This window comes from Thunnus albacares, chromosome 10, assembly GCF_914725855.1.
Source record: "Thunnus albacares chromosome 10, fThuAlb1.1, whole genome shotgun sequence".
NCBI classification, from domain to species: domain Eukaryota; kingdom Metazoa; phylum Chordata; class Actinopteri; order Scombriformes; family Scombridae; genus Thunnus; species Thunnus albacares.
In genome coordinates, this window is record NC_058115.1 from 17,812,480 (window position 1) to 17,829,795 (window position 17,316).

The following is a 17,316-nucleotide window of genomic DNA, read 5'->3' on the forward strand; positions in this document are numbered from 1 at the left end:
TAAACCTGAGAGCAAAATGAAGACAAGCCATGGAAAGATAGACAGCAAGATGGTCTAAAAACCTGGTGGATTTTGAGTGGCTCTTCATAAAGGTTAGTTAGGTGTCCCTTCGTGTTTGAAATGTTTCTCTGCCCTCCAGTTGTTTCTCTCTCTCTACTATTTTTACTCTTGTGTCTCAGCAGTGAGCCTGGACACCTGTATCCAACCCACAAACTGAAGCCATTTTAAGGCATCACAAACCATGTTATTCTGTATAATGTTTAATTTAGATTGAGACTATAATTAGGAGACTATAATTTGTCAGACATTGCTTCCTCATAATAAATATTCCGTTCCATAAAAATGTCACTTATGTTATCCTCTTTTGTGTCAGGTGTTTTAGTATTCATGTATTTTTAAAACAGAGACGATCATTTCTAGATCTCAACCTGAACTAGAAATTGTTAAAGTAGATTACAGTAGCAACACTGTAGAAATACAGTTTATTATTGGAAAGTCTAGTTACAGTATTACACTGTAAACCTCCTATTCTACTGTTGAGTACTGTTTTAAATTTCACAATAATTAACTATTTAATGAAACTATGGTAGTAACCCTGTAAAAATATAGTAAAATACTGGTGACCACAGGTGCCAGTACTTTACTGTATTTACATTAACAGTTTCTAACTGTAGATTACTGTAAACTACTTAAAAAGTTTTCATCATATCAAAATTTATAAAAAAAAAAAAAAACAACTACTGTGAATTGCAGACATATACTGTTAATAAGAATGTGTCTTTAATATTTGTGATCCAGAATTGAGATCTAGAAATGATCATCTGTTTTACATTTAAAAATGCATAAACACTAAAACACCTGACACAAAGAGGATAACACAAGTGACATTTTTATGGAACAGAACATTTATTAAAAGGAAGCAATGTCTGACAAATTATAGTCTCCTAATTATAGTCTCAATCTAAATTAAACATTATACAGAATAACATGGTTTGTGATGCCTTAAAATGGCTTCAGTTTGTGGGTTGGATACAGGTGTCCAGGCTCACTGCTGAGATGCAAGAGTAAAAATAGTAGAGAGTGAGAGAGAGAAGGAGAACTGAAACAACTGGAGGGCAGAGAAGCATTTCAAACATGAAGGGACATCTAACTAATCTTTATGAAGCGGCACTCAAAATCCACCTGGTTTTAAGACCATCTCGCCGTCCTTCTTTCCATGGCTGGTCTTCATTCCGCTCTCAGGGTTAATCCCAATAAAGCACCTAAATGTGAACTGCAGAGTCACTTAGAGCTTTTTGAATTTAACAGCAAGATTACGCACAGTAATGATTAAAAGAACAGCCTCTCTTTAATAGATGAATTCTGATGATGATCATTAATGACAAGTCAAGCATTTCAATCAAGCGATATAAAAAAGCTAAGAGGACAACAGTATGAACCATGAATCTGCTTGAACTTCATACAAAGCTCACAAAGGACCCAGATGACCCGGCTGTAAACTAATAGACTTGTATCTTGTGTACATAACCATTTTTATTTGGTTTTTATGTCACCTTTAGGACATGTGTAACATCTGACCAGGATTTTAACGACGTTTGACCCAGTTACAGTAATGTTTGCTAACGAGCATCCCTGGTAAGTAAATCATACAAATAAACCAACTCAATAAACAGATAATTCACAAACTTAAGATAAAGTTTTAGATATGTGTAACTTAAGATGCAGTGAGTGAAACATGCAGGTTTGTGGGTTAGATTCCCTCTGAGTCATTCCTTAACACTGAGCATTATTGAGACTATGGCAAATAGTGTAAATTACTTTAGATAAAAGCATCCGAGAAATGTCAAAAACCCACCAGAAGGAAGTCAGAAATGTGTCTGGAGCAAATTGATGTATGGGATTGTTGTCACTGTCTGTCTGTGTGTGTGTGTGTTTAGTGTGTTTTCAAATGTGCATCACTGGAATAAACCAGAGATGGAGTGAGAAAAGAGGCATGGGAGATGGGGATTTGTGGTGAGGGAAAAAAAAGAGAATGAGGGAGGGACAGAAGAGACAGTTTTCCTCTTGCTCACTAGAATAAAGGAAGGGGAGGTCCAGTTTGTGTCATTAACCAGTGAAACAAAAACAGCGAAGGAGAGGAGAGAGACAGTGAGGTTCAACCATCAAATATGCCATGAAGCAGATGAACACGGGCCACGCCGCAGGTTGACAGAGAGGACCAGTAAGAAAACAACAACCACATTTTCAAAATTAAAAGTGAGCTGCTTCATCCTTTCAAAGGAGATCTTCAGATATATTACCTCCACACCTCTCAGCAGGCACCTGTTGAGATCAGGAAGGAGTTGCACTTTTCTCTCTCAGGACTCAGGAAGACTCGATCCCAATCCAAGCCCGCCCTGATTAGCACCAACAGACAGCCATGGTGTGGGGCTGCATCAGTGACTTCTTCACCTACGAGACCACCAAGTCTGTGGTGGTCAAGAGCTGGTCTGTGGGCATTATCAACCGGATTGTGCAGCTGCTCATCATCGCATATTTTATCAGGTCAGTATGTGTGTGTGACTTCTTTTTTTGCGCATTTTTTTGGTAATTGTGATGTCTTATTATCAGTCTGTCACAGTTTGATTCTTTGTGAAATTAGGTGGTTTGGAAAGAGGTTAAAAGATCTGATATTTCACTTCTTGAGGGATACGTTTTTTTTCACTTGCCTCTCATGGTTTCTGGCTACGTAGATGTAGTTTTGGTTTTAGTTGGTCAAGTTTTAAGATTTCTCTCATCACCCCAATACAAAGGATGAGATGTGTGGTGGATGGGAATATCATTAGTGTTGCTAAAACTGAGAAAAACTCAATGGCAGTTTGTATTTTTAGACACGATGTCCGAGTGACTCTGGATAATCTGTCATGTTCAGCATGATTCAGCTTTATGGGTTATTTTGTACTTTGGTTGAACTGAGCCTTTAATTTTAGATTAAAGCCCTGCACACAAACTATAATAAGAGATCATTATTTTTAGTAGACATAGAAAGAAAACATGGGGAGAGAGAGCGAGGAGGTGCAATGAAACAAAGGTCTCCAGAATCGAACTGGAGACGTTGCAATCACATGACATTAATTTTTAATGTGAAACAGGATCAGATTTTCTTTAACTTGTGCTTCACTATCGTTATATTTATAGTCGTGTGGTGATCAGCTGATAGTGCCTCTCATGTATAACTGTTACATCTGAGTCACCAAGCTGAGCTTCAGATTTTCACAAAATTAGATACCCATTAATCTTTGAAAAACCAAGAAGGTCATTAAATAGTACTTACCGCTGTTGTGAGTGTTTTCTAATTGAAACAAAGATGGTAGCCGGAAATTACATAATATCTCCTTTTTCAATTTGTACAACATCAATCAAACTTAAATAATTTAACTATCACTTATATTTGTCAATGTCATATTCTATTTTTTTATATTTTAAAACAAAGTAACGTGTTAATTATTTTCTTGTGGGGAAAATAAATGGATAGGAAATGAAGTTGAAACTTAGGAAACAGGTTAAAAATCTAAGTGTGTGTAACAGTAACAGTAACTTTGTGCACTGAATGTAACAAACTCAGGCTACCCTATTCATAATATTATCACCTGTATCCTGCTGCCTACTGGTGAGTACAAAGTCTGAATAATAGTGAACTAAAAGAAAATTAAGTAATTTTAAAGAAGAGGTTGAATCAAAACAGATACATAAATATTTCAGGAAACATACAGTTTTTAATATTTATCACAAATGTACATTTGCAGCAAACAGGTTTTCTTTCTTTACAAATTTTAAGCCTGAATATGAGAAAATAGATTAATTTCAAATATGTGAGCAGTTTCAGACTCGTGACTGGACTCTTTATATTCTTCACTCATTCATTAATTTATCTTGAACTGCTGTTAATTCAGTTGCGTCGTGTCCTCTGTCCTGCAGTTGGGTCTTCATCCACGAGAAAGCCTACCAGGTGACCGACACCAGCATCGAGTCCTCTGTGATGACTAAAGTCAAAGGCTTTGGTTACTATCACAACCGAGTGATGGACGTGGCCGACTACGTCTTCCCCCAACAGGTGTGTGTGACCCTGATAACACACAGTCAACACAAAGACATGACCTTTGACTTTTACTGCAACTGCTGCTTTCAAATGACCTTCCTCTTGCAACACCCACAAACACATATGTTACATTTTGATTAGATTAATGTGAGATGTTGAGCTTTTTCTGAGGTATCTTATCAGACTACACGGAAAATCTCCTCATGTTTGAATGAAAGGTTTGTGAAGCATCAGAGTCAGTATCTATAGTCAGTTTGAGCTCTTAATGCCACTGATTTAGCAGCTGTTGTTCAGTCTTTTTTTATGAAGAATACTCTCTGGAGCCATATTGACCCTTGTATAGTATTACAAAAACATACGTTATACCATAAATGTTCTTTTAATGTGTTTTAAGGGTGCAGCTGTGTTCTGCATCATTACCGGACTCATCCTCACCGAGAATCAGTTCCAAGGAAAATGTGCAGAGGTGAGGACATGTTCAAATCATGTTTTCACCCCTCTTTATTGGTTACCAGTGGGTTACAGAGTGGACGTTTGACTGATTACATTTAAAGCTACTCATGGTGGTTGGATCCAAGCTACATTCCTGGATTGTTGGTCCCCTATGAGCCCCGAGCGCAGTCTCAGATCCTCAGGCAGGACTGTTCCTATTACTGATTAAAGACCTGGTTTTTCAGTCCTTCAGCTCTGGATCTCCCTGTCTGAGGATGTAAGGCTTGCAGACTCAGTAATGTCTTTTAAACCAATTCTTTTTCTTTTTTTTTACCATTTATTGTATTATTTCTCCAGTTAATGTCTTATATGTTTTCTTTGTTTTATTTTATTGTATTTCATCAGATGTGATTGTATTGTAAAAGAAAAAGCTACAGTAAGTGTGTATGCATGTTTCAGATATTACTCACATTGTGGGGACTCGACTCCCTTTTGGGAACAAAAAACAATTCTCCATAACGTAAACCATTACATTTTAGGATAAAGACTTGGTCGAGGCTTAAAGTAAGATAAGGGTAAGAGTTAAGCAGGCAGTGGTCATGGTTAAGGTTAGAATAAGTCTCTAGGAAATTAATGTAATTCAATGTAATGTCCTCTGAACTGATGGAAACACAACTGTGTGTGTGTGTGTGTGTGTGTGTGTGTGTGTGTTTTAGTCTGACAAAATGTTTAGATGTAACACAAGTGAAAACTGCAGCAAACATCATGGCAGCATCCTTTCAAATGGTGAGTTTTCTTCTTCTTGTATCGTTATTGCAGATCTAATCCAATCTGAAGTCCTCCAAACACAAAAAACTGCAGAGGCTGAGAGCTCAATAAGTTTAATATATGTCAAGTCTTTAACAGCAAATATCAGCTTAAGCATCGGTGGCCTCGTCGTCTCCTTTATTCATGCTCGGTGGATGTTTTACGTTACTACATTTCTTCAGCCAAGTGTGCACCACTGCAGCGTCTCCCTGAAAATTCTCAGTTTCTTGATCAGATTAGATTATTGGAATATAAGTAACAAACTTCATTTTTATTAGTTTGAGTTGTTTCCATTTATCCTTGAAGTCAGATTCAAGGCCCATTTTCCAAGATTCAGAAATGTGAAGCTGCATAATGTAAACTAACAAAGTATATTTTAATGAATTAAATATAAATATTTTTTTACAAACCTTTCCGGAATATCCTCTGAACTTCCCATGATTTTATCATTTATCAGACTAATCAGACAAACACTACTTTAAAGTGTCAAAATGATTATGTCGCTTTAACATCTTTCCAATTATTCTGATGGTGTGAGGTGGGGGAGGGGTCTGTCTGCCACAGTATCATTCCTGATGCTACCACCAGATGGCTCCCAAGCAATGAAGCCCGTTTATTTGCCTTTTGGTCACTGTAACATTATTTTGTGATCAGGAACCTCAATTTCTTGCAACATTTTAACTTCTGCAAACAGCTGATTGTCTGGTACATCATCTGATGACCCTTATGTATTACTTTTCTGTTTCTGCTGGTATCATAGTTCTCCCCATTCATGCTGTAGCAGCGATACCAAGTTTACTTGGTCAGTCAGCGGTGGTTAAAGGGGTGGAATTGTGAAAAATTGACATCAAAGCAGTAAACAAAAGCCCCACCACATGTAGCAGTTAAAACCCAGGAAGTAAGGTGGATCTTTCCACATTCACACACTCTGCAAGTGGCGTAATGTTTAACAACTTTTCACCTCTGCAAGTATATCAGACACACAAAAGTCTGTTCACCGTTACGGTTTCCGCTGCATCTGCCCTGTATTTGTGTCTGATTCAGCATAACTTCTCCTCTCTCTCTCCCTTACACACCAGGTGTAATTACGGGTGTTTGCCTTAAACCCTCCAATGAATCTGAGGGTCAGTGTCAGATTGAAGGATGGTGTCCAGCAGAGAATAAAGCAGAGAAGTGAGATTTACACACACATACACACACACACACATACAGAGATATGCTTGTGCACCAGACAACATTTCCCTCATTGAAAGCCTCAACTCTTTTCTCTGTCAACACCCTCCTCAGCAAAGCGATGCTGAATGTGGAAAACTTCACAATCTTCATCAAGAACAGTATTCGCTTCCCTCTCTTTAATGTCACCAGGTACGTCGCACACAGGCACAAACTTAACCACCATAGTAACTTGTAACACGTGTGGAAAATATGTAATAAGGACACAGTAGAAGCTTGTCATCATAACCGCATAAAATCTTGGTTTCTCTCAGAGGAAACTTTCCATCCACAATGACGACATCAGAAATCAAGAATTGTATCTACCATCCAGAGACGAAGCCCTTCTGCCCCATCTTTCGTGTGGGCGATGTGCTGAACTACACCGGGCAGAATATGGAGAGCCTGAAAATGGTCTCCTCCTTTCTCCTCTTTCTCCTCAACAATTCTTTCACTCTTCATCCTCAGTTGTTAACTTCACAGTGGACTACACAAAAAGTGACGTTAATATCAAATTTAGAGTTTCAGGTCTACATTATACACAATAGAATATAAACCCTTCTCACCTGTCTTCCCTTTTTTTGACCTTATGAACACTGCAAATAAAAAGCTGGATAAGTTCTGAACACTAGAGGTTATCTTCTTATTTTCCACACACTTGCAGGTATAGAGCTTCAATATATGTCTTTTTTTCCCTTCTCCCTCTCTTTCAGGGTGGAGAAATAGGAATAAACATTCAGTGGAAGTGCAACCTGGACTTGAGCATCGAATATTGTGTACCCAGGTACTCCTTCACGCGACTGGACGCACCATTTGCCAAAAATGCCGTCTCCAAAGGCTACAACTTCAGGTAGTGAGGTCCATTCTTTGTGCTGATTTCTCTCATTTGCTTTTGTCCTTTTCTTCCTCTTTTTTCACTTTTTCTGTCTTCTTCTTTGTGTGCAGGTTTGCCAAATATTTCAAGATGGAGAATGGGACTGAATTTCGGACACTCCATAAAGCATTTGCAATCCGCTTTGATGTTATGGTCACTGGCAATGTGAGTTGTGTGTAAATGCAAATGGGAATTTATGTGTGTGTGTGTGTGTGTGTGTGTGTGTATGTGTGTACATAAAATCACATTTTAAAACTGTTCTGCACTTGATGTGTGAAAGAATTATAAACACTTTTCTCTGAAAGTGTTCATAATACTGTAAATATATGGATCAAAAAGCTCGGGACAGAATCGTTCCTATACAATTGCTGTTTAAATAATTTGCTTATATTAATCAAGTAGTCCACTCACAGTGTTCATTTTGGGTCTTTTCATACGTGAAAAAAAATATATGGAAAAAATGGAAAGAATTTAAACACTACGGTAATTATATTTTTTTTAACTTTACTTCTATGATACAGGTTTGATATGTACTTAGCGGCTGTAGCATCGTTATTGCCTTGTGGTAACCTGTCTGCTTCTATCTAGTGACCTGAGGCTGGTGCTGCTTGCACATTGAAATCATAGCGGGAAAAAGAAAGTAATTTTCTCTCAATGAAAAACAGTCTCCTCAAAGCTCATGACAAACTGCCAAAAACAAGCCAACAAGAAGCAGCAGCGAAACGTTTGAAACAGATGTTCTGTATTTTGAAATGGTCAATAAAATTCAGTAAATAGCGAAGCTGCCCGTTTCATGACTTTATATTCATGTAATAAATATACAAATGTCACTTAGATGGTAATCTGCATGAGAAATAAAGAAAAAATTTAAAAATTCGGTTATAATAATCATCCACTTATAGTGATCAATTTGACCCAGTCAGACATGATCACTATAAGCGGTTTCCACTGCGGTTTCAAACTGGAACAGAAAGGAGCTGGTGTCAGCAAATAATTTGGCAAGAGAATTACTTTTGTGCTAATATCTTAAAAATCTCCATCCTTGCCATTTGTCCAGAGCATAGTTTAGGTAGAATATAACGTATCTTTGTTATCGTTTGACTCCCACCCAAACCGTCTCTTCTTCTTTCAGGCAGGAAAGTTTGACACAATCCCAACGCTCATCAACCTGGTAGCTGCCTTCACCTCCGTTGGACTGGTAAAGACTTTAAATCAGGCAGAGGATGATAAAAATGTATTTGTCTTGTCGCTGTCAGTCGTCAACACTTTGTTTTCTGTGTTGGCAGGGTACGGTTCTCTGTGACGTCATCTTATTGAACTTCCTGAAAGGGGCCGAGCAGTACAAAGCCAAGAAATTCGAAGAGGTAATGCTTTTATACTTTTATACTCTATGCAGTTTGACTAGTAATAAGTAGAAATACAACAGTTGTGCTGTGAGAAATTCTCATTTTTGTCTAACTATCTGTGTCTCTCAGGTGTCAGACGCTCAGATAGAAGCATCTCTCGCTCAGAGCCCTGGCAGCTCGCTGTCACTCAAACCAGGTATCAAGAGCTCCTATGACTCTGGAGCCATTTCCCTCACTACCTCTGACCAACCTGTCTAACAAAAACAAAGACAGCCAACCTGAAGAAATGGACAGTTCTCTTCTCCTCTCTCTCTTTCTCCCTCCCTTATTGCCTGACAAGAGATTCATTATGCCTTTTTCTGGGTGTCGGGAGTCAGTTTTAGTTTGTCAAGTTTATGGAATCTTGTAAAGATGGACAACGTTGCTGCCAGCTTCACAATTTCACAACTTCAAGTCGAAGTCAGAAGACAGCAATCTAACAATAACTGGCACACTAGAGCCTCCTGGTCAGCAATAATCAAACAAAGTAGTCAACTCTTTACCATTTATATTAAAGCTTAGTTAAAACTACCGTCATTAAACTCAGTTATTTTATTGTAAGCAGTTTCATTTTACAAGATGTTTTACAGCATCGTTAATACAATAAACAGTAAACCCTATAACCTCCCGATTGTCAGCCAAGATATTACAGCTGAATCCCTTCTCATTGCCTGTTAGCTTTGCTTGAACGAGCAAGAATTAGAAAAACATGCCCAATACTAAAAACAGAATAAATAATTTGCATTTTGGATCATTTCTCTTTGTGCATTGTGTTTACACATACATACCTCCAGCCTTTCCTCACCTTTTTACACAAATGGAAAGACAGAAGAGTCTCTAAATGGTGGAAATAAATAGTACGATGTGTGTTTGTGTGTGTGTGTGTGTGTTGTGGGGGTGGCCGCAGCGGGATAAATGTGTGTGGCTTGAGGTTTACAAATGGGCCATTATTAGTCCACTTCTGGTTGATGACGCACAGGAGACTGTGCAGACTAATGGACTAATGTAGTTTCTCCGTTTTGTGCTGACGGTCCAAAATGACATTATCATTGTTGTGCTGTTTATTTCTCTGCTTCAGTCACACACACACAGTTTCAGCCCAGATATGTATGTAACTTTCTGTCTTTTTTGCTCTCTCTGCCACACATATCTGCCATCCATCGTTTAAAGTCTGACCAGGACGCAAATAGATCAGCTAAAGAGCATCCTAATGGCTCTGACAGTGATTTACGAGAGATGATAAGAGAGGCCACAGAGGAATTGACAGCAGTTAGCCACAAAGTTTGATGTATAAATTTAATTACACAAATCAATATAATGCATGTAATGGAAATGGCTGAATATGATATCGCACAGTGCCATAAAGTACTCCCAACTGTCTGAATGCCACCTCTGCCTCTCTTCAGTCTACTATACGGCATTCAAAAGCCAAACAAAAATGGATATGTGTGTGTATGTGTGTGTGTGTGGATGCACAGAGATTTGAAACTGTAAAGAAATGAATATATATGCAGTATATGACTATAATATAGCAGATTATGTCACTTTATGTATATATAGTTTACTTGGATAATGAGGTAGCAGGATTTTTTTCATATGTTATCTAGTTTTTCATCTAGAGGGAACAATGTAGACAATATTTTCTTGTTCAGGATAACAAGATGGTAGGATGATAACTGTAAAGGAATAGTTCAACATTTTGGGTGAAACTTTAATTTGCATTCAGAGTTAAATGAGAAGATTACCACCACTCAACATGAGAGCGGTTATCAATCTTCTCATCTAACTCTCGGCAAGAAGGAGAATAAGCACATTTCCCAAACATGTCGAACTTTTCTTTTAATGTTTGTCTGAACCTTGTAGATCCACTGCCTCCTGTGCTGCTACACAAGCACAGAAGCATCACTGCAGCTACAGGCCCAGAGAGGCTGATGATATCACGTTAGAGTGCGCTTCCCCATAAGTGACGACTGATGAGTGCCCCGATGATGATGATGATAATAATGACTTTCAGAGTAAAAAAGTACTTTCAATTAAGAAACTCAGTACTTGCAGGCTCCTCTCCATCTCCAGCAAGCAAACGGCTTCTTAACATGTTTAAAGCAGCTCAGAGGCTGAGCAGCACACAATTAAAAACCACCGACAGTCAGCACCTGACATCTCTTTCCTCCTCTGACGTTTATTCCCAGAATGGTCAGACAGGGAACCATTAAGAAGAGACACAGGATATGGAGAGAGTGGTGCTGGTTTGGTGTTTTCCAGTGTGAAATTGAAGTGGGGGGGAGGAGGAGGGTGACAATGCACTGCTGTAAAAGATACTCATTCCAAATGCTAGACTAAACACTGATTCAGCTGATGTGACACCAGCAGCATATTATCCAATCTAGACATACAGACAGAGTGGAGGACACGGACAAAAAAGAACTTTTCAGGGTAGAAAAAGTCCACATACATTAAAACTGACAGTTTTTGCTTAAACATCATAGTCTTTGTGTACATTCAGCCTCTGGAGTAGCTTGGAAAGTCTGACAGCAACTTAAACAACTGCTGCTGAAGTACGCAAGCAGTGTAAAAGCTTGAAATACTCTCAACACTCGATCAAGAGGTGGTGGTGGCCTGGAGAGTGATGAGGAGCAGAAAGTCCCGCAATAGAAATCCTGTCAGCACACACACTTTCTGTGTGCACAGCAACACACTCATCTTAACATCTAAAAATATTTTTTAATTATATATCTGCCAAAACAAGTGAAGTAAAAAATGTAAAAAACAGTCAATATTGCATATTTTCAATGTTTCACCTCATTCACATGTACGTTATTTGAAGAGTCTTAAAGGATGTTTGGCAAACGTCTTGGCAGTTTTTACAGTCACTATCTGTGCTTCCTCCCTGTGTTCATCCTCTTCAGAGCCAGTATCCAGGCAGGGAGAACAGGCCGGCGTGCAGGTGGCACCTCCTCCTCTATTGCTGCCTGCTCCACCTCAAACTCCTGCTCTATGACAGAGTCCTCCTCCGCCCCCAAATCATCCTCTGAGTCTGTAGCATCCATATCCAGTTCGGCCGGCGCTATGGCAACCACCTGCTCTGAAAAATGAACCCGTCGGTTCTCCTCAACTCGCCTCTGATCCAGAGAAGGATGAATGGAGTAAAAAAAAAAAAAAAAGAAAAGAGGGACAGAAAAAGTAGTTATAAAACTGTTAAGTTGAGTTTCATCATTCTAAAGTCTTATATTTGGTTTATGCAAGATTAGTCACCCAATATTTCAGTAACATTTAATTTTTAAAGTTACAAATTACAAGGAAAACTGAGACAGTGTTCAATTTGTACATTTTCAATTAATGAATTAATTACATTTAATCTTTTCAGTTTTAGTCTCCTGCATAATCAGTTTTATCTACAGGCAAACAGTAAATTCAATGTAGTATATCAGAAAAACAATGTTTCTAACAATAAATGAATCATAACTGAATATTTACATGGGTTTAAATGAAGTGATTCTTTCAAAGACATTCCTATTTTTCTTACAATAAGAACCAAATTGTGAAGTTCTTTTCAGAAAATTTCTTTGAAATTATTAGGAAACTATTTAGGAATTACAGCCATTAAATGAAGTGTTACCAGTATTTCAAAAACAGACAATTTAACCTATGAACACATGTTATTGTGTGGACAAACGTGTAAAAATGGACAGAACTTTAACTGTTTTTCCATAATAAGTTTCCTGTTAGCAGCCACTGTAAAAGACAAAAGCCACTTTGTTTAAGTAATTTCATTTTGGGACAAAACTTTTATTGTGCACCATTTACACCCACTTTAAGCTCATCTAGCTGCAACATACTGTAGATGACATTTTTCAATTTCAAACCACAAGGAGGCACTGTGAGAAACAGTATCTTTACCCTTTTTGTCAGCGTTTCCATTGAGGACTCTGAATCCCGGGATATGGATTGTTTGAGGACACCTTGAGGTGCAGGACCGCAAGGAGTGAAAGAAGATGGAGAGTGAGATGGAGGAGACATGACGTTATCATGATATGACACTCCTGTCTCGTCCATCACGTGGTTGCTTGGTACGCTCAGTGAAGATATGGACGCCTCTGTGAGAGAGAGAAGAGAGAGAATTGAGTTTTCTATTTCTAAAGTACATATTTGGCTGCCTGTGATGCCTGAAATCTCCACAAATGGCAAGAATTTAGTTGTTCTGATGCTTTTACGTCACCTGTCCCCTCAGCTGATCGATGCTGTCTCTTCCTGTTGAGGTGGACTCTGCTCCTCAGCGCTGGGTTGTCCAGAGTATCTGCAGGCTGCAAACAGAAACAGATTACAGGGTGATCAACACAATGATCACAAGTGAAGTTAAAACATCATATCACAAAGTAGAATCTAGGAAAGTGCTTATAAGTGCTTTTAGGTTTTCATGTTGATATTATTGTAAATTTGGAGAAGAGGAAAAAAATAAATGAAGTGATATCTAACCTCTACAAAGGAAGGAGGTCTTGGTTGCATATTTGATTGAGTAAGACCATGTTCCATTGGTTCTGATTGATCAGCCCCATTGCGAACATTCTGCACTGGCAGGAAAGCATGAGGAGATATTTGTGTCATGCTGAAATCTGAAACTGGTGATGACTTGCTTCCCCTGAAGCTCCACTGGTTGTTCCCATCTCCTTGTTGGCTCAAAATCAGAGACGATTGACCACTATCATAAGGATTTGGTGTGATTTTGAGTTGGCTTGGTGGCTCTTCGGATGGTCTCTGATTGGCTGAGGGGGCTGAGACGGCAGGGTTTAGGAACTTAGCCCACTCTTGACCTGTGACGATCTCCTCCAGTAAGCTAAATGAGCCGAGGCCAAAATCGAAGTCACTGCTAGATCTGAAACAAGAGAAAAAATGTCTGTAAACTCAATGCAGTACATGCAATCACCTCAGCCTCAAGATTAGGAAGAATAATACATCACAAATTTGCCTTTACAATCTAAACCACATGCGACACCTTCCACACTCTTGATATGAGGAACTCAAAGATCAAGCCTGTTGATATTCTGTTACTGCCAACATGAAAAGAAAACCATGAAAAGACCAAAACCAATAATGATCCTGTGTCTGATGTATCTTATTCCTCTATGCCATAGAGCTCCATTGTTGTCAAAATTATTAAAAATGCAAATTAAGCACTGGGTGACATGTTTACCACAAATATAGGCACTGCAACATTTTACTGAAGGAAATGTGTATTAATCCACAGTAGAAAATAGTCCCCAACAAAAACCCCAACACTATTTACTCCTGTTTAAGTGACTTTTGCCAAAAACAACAGTTGCCCAGCTGTTTTGGGAGATTAATGAGCCCATTTTAGAAATGAAACTATATATTTGTGACTCATTTTTAAAGATTTACATCTTCATTCGGAACAAATGGGCTGCTGGGAGTTGAGGGACACAGACAAGATAGGAAAGTCGGAAAGTATTGAGAGATGGACTAAGGCATTGTTGGTTTTGGTCTTTTAATGGGATTAACTGATGATTAAAAAATATATATATATAAAGTCTGATCCTTTAACTACGAGGGGAAGAGCATGTGTTTCTTTCAAATGTTGAACATATTTATTCAAGTCCTTTTTTTCACCATAATTGTGTTTTGTGTCCATTTTATGATACTATATATACTTCTATTTCACTGATTTTAGTGAGACACATTTACTCCATTATTTGACAGTGATCATTAGTAGTTATTTTGCAGACTATAATAAGCATTTAATGAGATGCAGTGTTATACAGTAAATTAAACTTCCCTGTTGTATATGACATAGCTGAAATGACTTCCACGACAACCAGCATTAAACTACTTCCTGAACTTTATGTGCATTAGTAAATCAGTAATAAAACATTGACAAGGGCTCCTCAGAGAGCATAATAAATGATTTTGATGCTTCAAGTTATTTGCTGATAGTATGTCTGTACTTCAACTCAAGTAAGATTTTGTATTACCACTACTTTTAATTAGGTAAAGGGTCTGAGTACATGTTCCAACACTGGTCTCTTTGGTGATGTTTTCATGAAAACTCATGTTTTGAGAATCTCATGAGACTTATCTGAATACAGAAGTGTGACTGAAGATGGCTGCTGGCAGATGATGTTAGTGATGGGTGTGTTTAGCATATCAGATCAGAAAGAGACGCATCAGACGGAATTGATATTACTATGGTTGGAAACGTCTCAGAAACACCTCACATACATATCTCACTCTTGTCGCTTTAAGGCTCAGAGACGAATGAACGAAACCTGAGTGTGAGAAGTTTTAGCTTGTGTCATGCTGACTACACTTCTAGTTTGTGTGTGTGTTTTTTTTAAATACATTTTTAAGATAGTTGTTGGTTGATTACCTGATATGCCCATCACTGGTCTGTTCCTCTGAGTATGCAGGAGGAGTTTCACTGGTCGCACTGCTGTCCAGTGAAGGGAAGATACTTTCTCCGTCCTTATTTGATGTATTGATCAGATTTTCTGATGTCTGAGGTGAACTCTGTGAAGCACAAAAAATATTAAATCTTCTCAAGTTGCAACTCAACATCAAGATGTTTTATTTTCTAATTCTGACAAATCAAATCGAAACATACAACTCACTTCAATTCCTTGCACTCCCTCTTCTTTTCCTCTTTTGCCAAAACTCCCCGGCCTCTCTCTCCATCTCTCCTTGATCTTCTGAGTCCATCTCCTTGTTTTATTGTCAGATGATCGCTGTTTTCTTCTGGACGAGCTGTTGGCTGTTGTCGTCTGGACAATCTGTGTGTCTTTACTTTGTGCCGAAGCTCCAATTCCTCCATTTCCCACATGCAACACTTTATTCTCTTGACCTCCTGTGTTAAGATCTGCACCCTTCAAGGACCACAAATAGACTCTGGGTGTAAACCCCTGCTCCTGATTCTGTCCTGTGGTTGTGACAGCATCTTTATTACCAGCTATGCTGCCAAAACTCCCCGTTTCCCCTTGTATCTCACCATCGGTCCTCTCAAAGGAAGTGATATCAGCATCCTTAAGTGATTTGGCAGGAAACAACTGCCCTGTTCCTGTGTGGGTGATCCCAGGCAATGTGGCCTGTCCGAACACCCTGTTCTCACCCTTGTCAGTGTTGTCTTTGTGGGAGGGGAAGGAAACAAGACCACTGTCCAGTTCACAGCTGTGACCTGGCTGTTGTCTTTCCCTGTCTTTGAAGCCAAAATTACTGTCCGCAGCAGAGATCCCAAAGCTTTTTGTGGGGATACCATTTGCACCGAACACATTTATAGGACTGTTATTTACTTTCTGGAAGTTGGTGGCTCCTCTCTCTCCATTTTTCCCCAGTGTGGGAGCAGATGTGACAGGTACAGGTGTGTGCAGGCATGCCTGGCTCTCTCTTCCTGGCTGGAGCTTCAGTCTCTGCAGCATGGACTGCAGCAAGGCCTGATTGTCTTTCGGATTGTGTGACTGAGACATCGAGGAACAGAACTGCTGCGTATCAAATGCAGAAGTCACAGAAAAGCATTTCACAGTCAATGTAAAGGATAAAACATTCTACACAGTCCTACGTGATGTGACAGCAGAAACGAGCTGTGTGTGAATCACGTCACCCCTTTGTCCAACTTGTGTTGCTAAATAGACTCCTGTGATGGTTGTTTTCCTCTTTTGTCATGTTCCAGTCTTTTTCCATGATCTCCATAACAGTTTCTGACCTGGAATATCAAGGCAGATCCATTTTAAAGTTCGCCTTCCTCAGCTACGATAGTAATTCCACTTTTTTTTCAGTTTAAGTTGCTTCTCCTCATAGATGCCTTGCCACCATACTGCTTCCACTCTTTCATGATCCTCAGTTGTTGCAGCAGAAATCTCTCTCTCTTACTGTGTCTCTGTCTTTCACCAGACGTCCATAGTTTCTGTTCACAAAAGCTGTTTTAGTCACACCTCTTCTCCAACAGGCATTTCTATCAGCAGTGACAGGAGGAGAGACGGAGTGCAGCAGCAGCAGCGTTCCTCATATCTTACACACTGAAGCAGACCAACGAGAAAGACCAGTGAGGTAAGATAATTGTGTACTGACAGTGACTCTCGCTCTGTGTCTCCCTGCCCATCTTTCTATTTGCCCTGCCTTCCTTGCTATTTGTCTGCCTGGCTCCCTCGCTCACATATGTGCACACACACCCTCTTTCTTCCCACTGTAACCCTTGAGTAGTAATTACAGGGTATTTTTGAGAGCAGCTGCTATTTATGTGTTTCAAGAATGAAGAAATAAGAAGATGCCTGCAATGACCTTTGGAGTAACACATTTTATATTACATAAAAGAGCACTACTGTCTTCTTTGGTTAGATAAAACTGTCAAAAGTTTTTACTGTTGTGGGAGGAATAAAATATGAGAGATTTTATTTTAGCTTCAGTGTGGTAACACAACACAAAATCACCCAACATGATACAATACTGGAAAGTAATCTGTTGAATACTACTTTTTCCTGAAAATATTATTTTTTCATTCGTATTTTTATTGATATTTGTTGATGGTA

General features: G+C 38.9%; 1 protein-coding gene across 1 annotated transcript; it reads left to right on the forward strand.

Annotated features, from left to right (window-relative positions):
* The first annotated feature begins 1,429 nt into the window (after positions 1 to 1,429).
* Positions 1,430 to 11,871, forward strand: p2rx3a (purinergic receptor P2X, ligand-gated ion channel, 3a). The gene is made up of 14 exons (XM_044363014.1): positions 1,430 to 2,221; positions 2,316 to 2,544; positions 3,958 to 4,093; positions 4,473 to 4,544; positions 5,227 to 5,296; positions 6,397 to 6,490; positions 6,605 to 6,682; positions 6,805 to 6,943; positions 7,243 to 7,379; positions 7,475 to 7,568; positions 8,536 to 8,601; positions 8,690 to 8,767; positions 8,879 to 8,945; positions 11,695 to 11,871. Exons 2-14 carry the CDS (start codon positions 2,420 to 2,422, stop codon positions 11,784 to 11,786), a joined length of 1,248 nt encoding a protein of 415 aa, XP_044218949.1. The 5' UTR covers positions 1,430 to 2,221; positions 2,316 to 2,419; the 3' UTR covers positions 11,787 to 11,871.
* Positions 11,872 to 17,316: the final 5,445 nt, after the last annotated feature.

Coding starts and splice junctions, on each gene's coding strand:
- p2rx3a (XM_044363014.1), top strand. CDS start 2,420: ATGGTGTGGGGCTGCATCAGTGACTTCTTCACCTACGAGACCACCAAG. Junction 2,545..3,957: donor ATCATCGCATATTTTATCAG/GTCAGTATGTGT, acceptor TCTGTCCTGCAG/TTGGGTCTTCATCCACGAGA. Junction 7,380..7,474: donor TCCAAAGGCTACAACTTCAG/GTAGTGAGGTCC, acceptor CTTTGTGTGCAG/GTTTGCCAAATATTTCAAGA.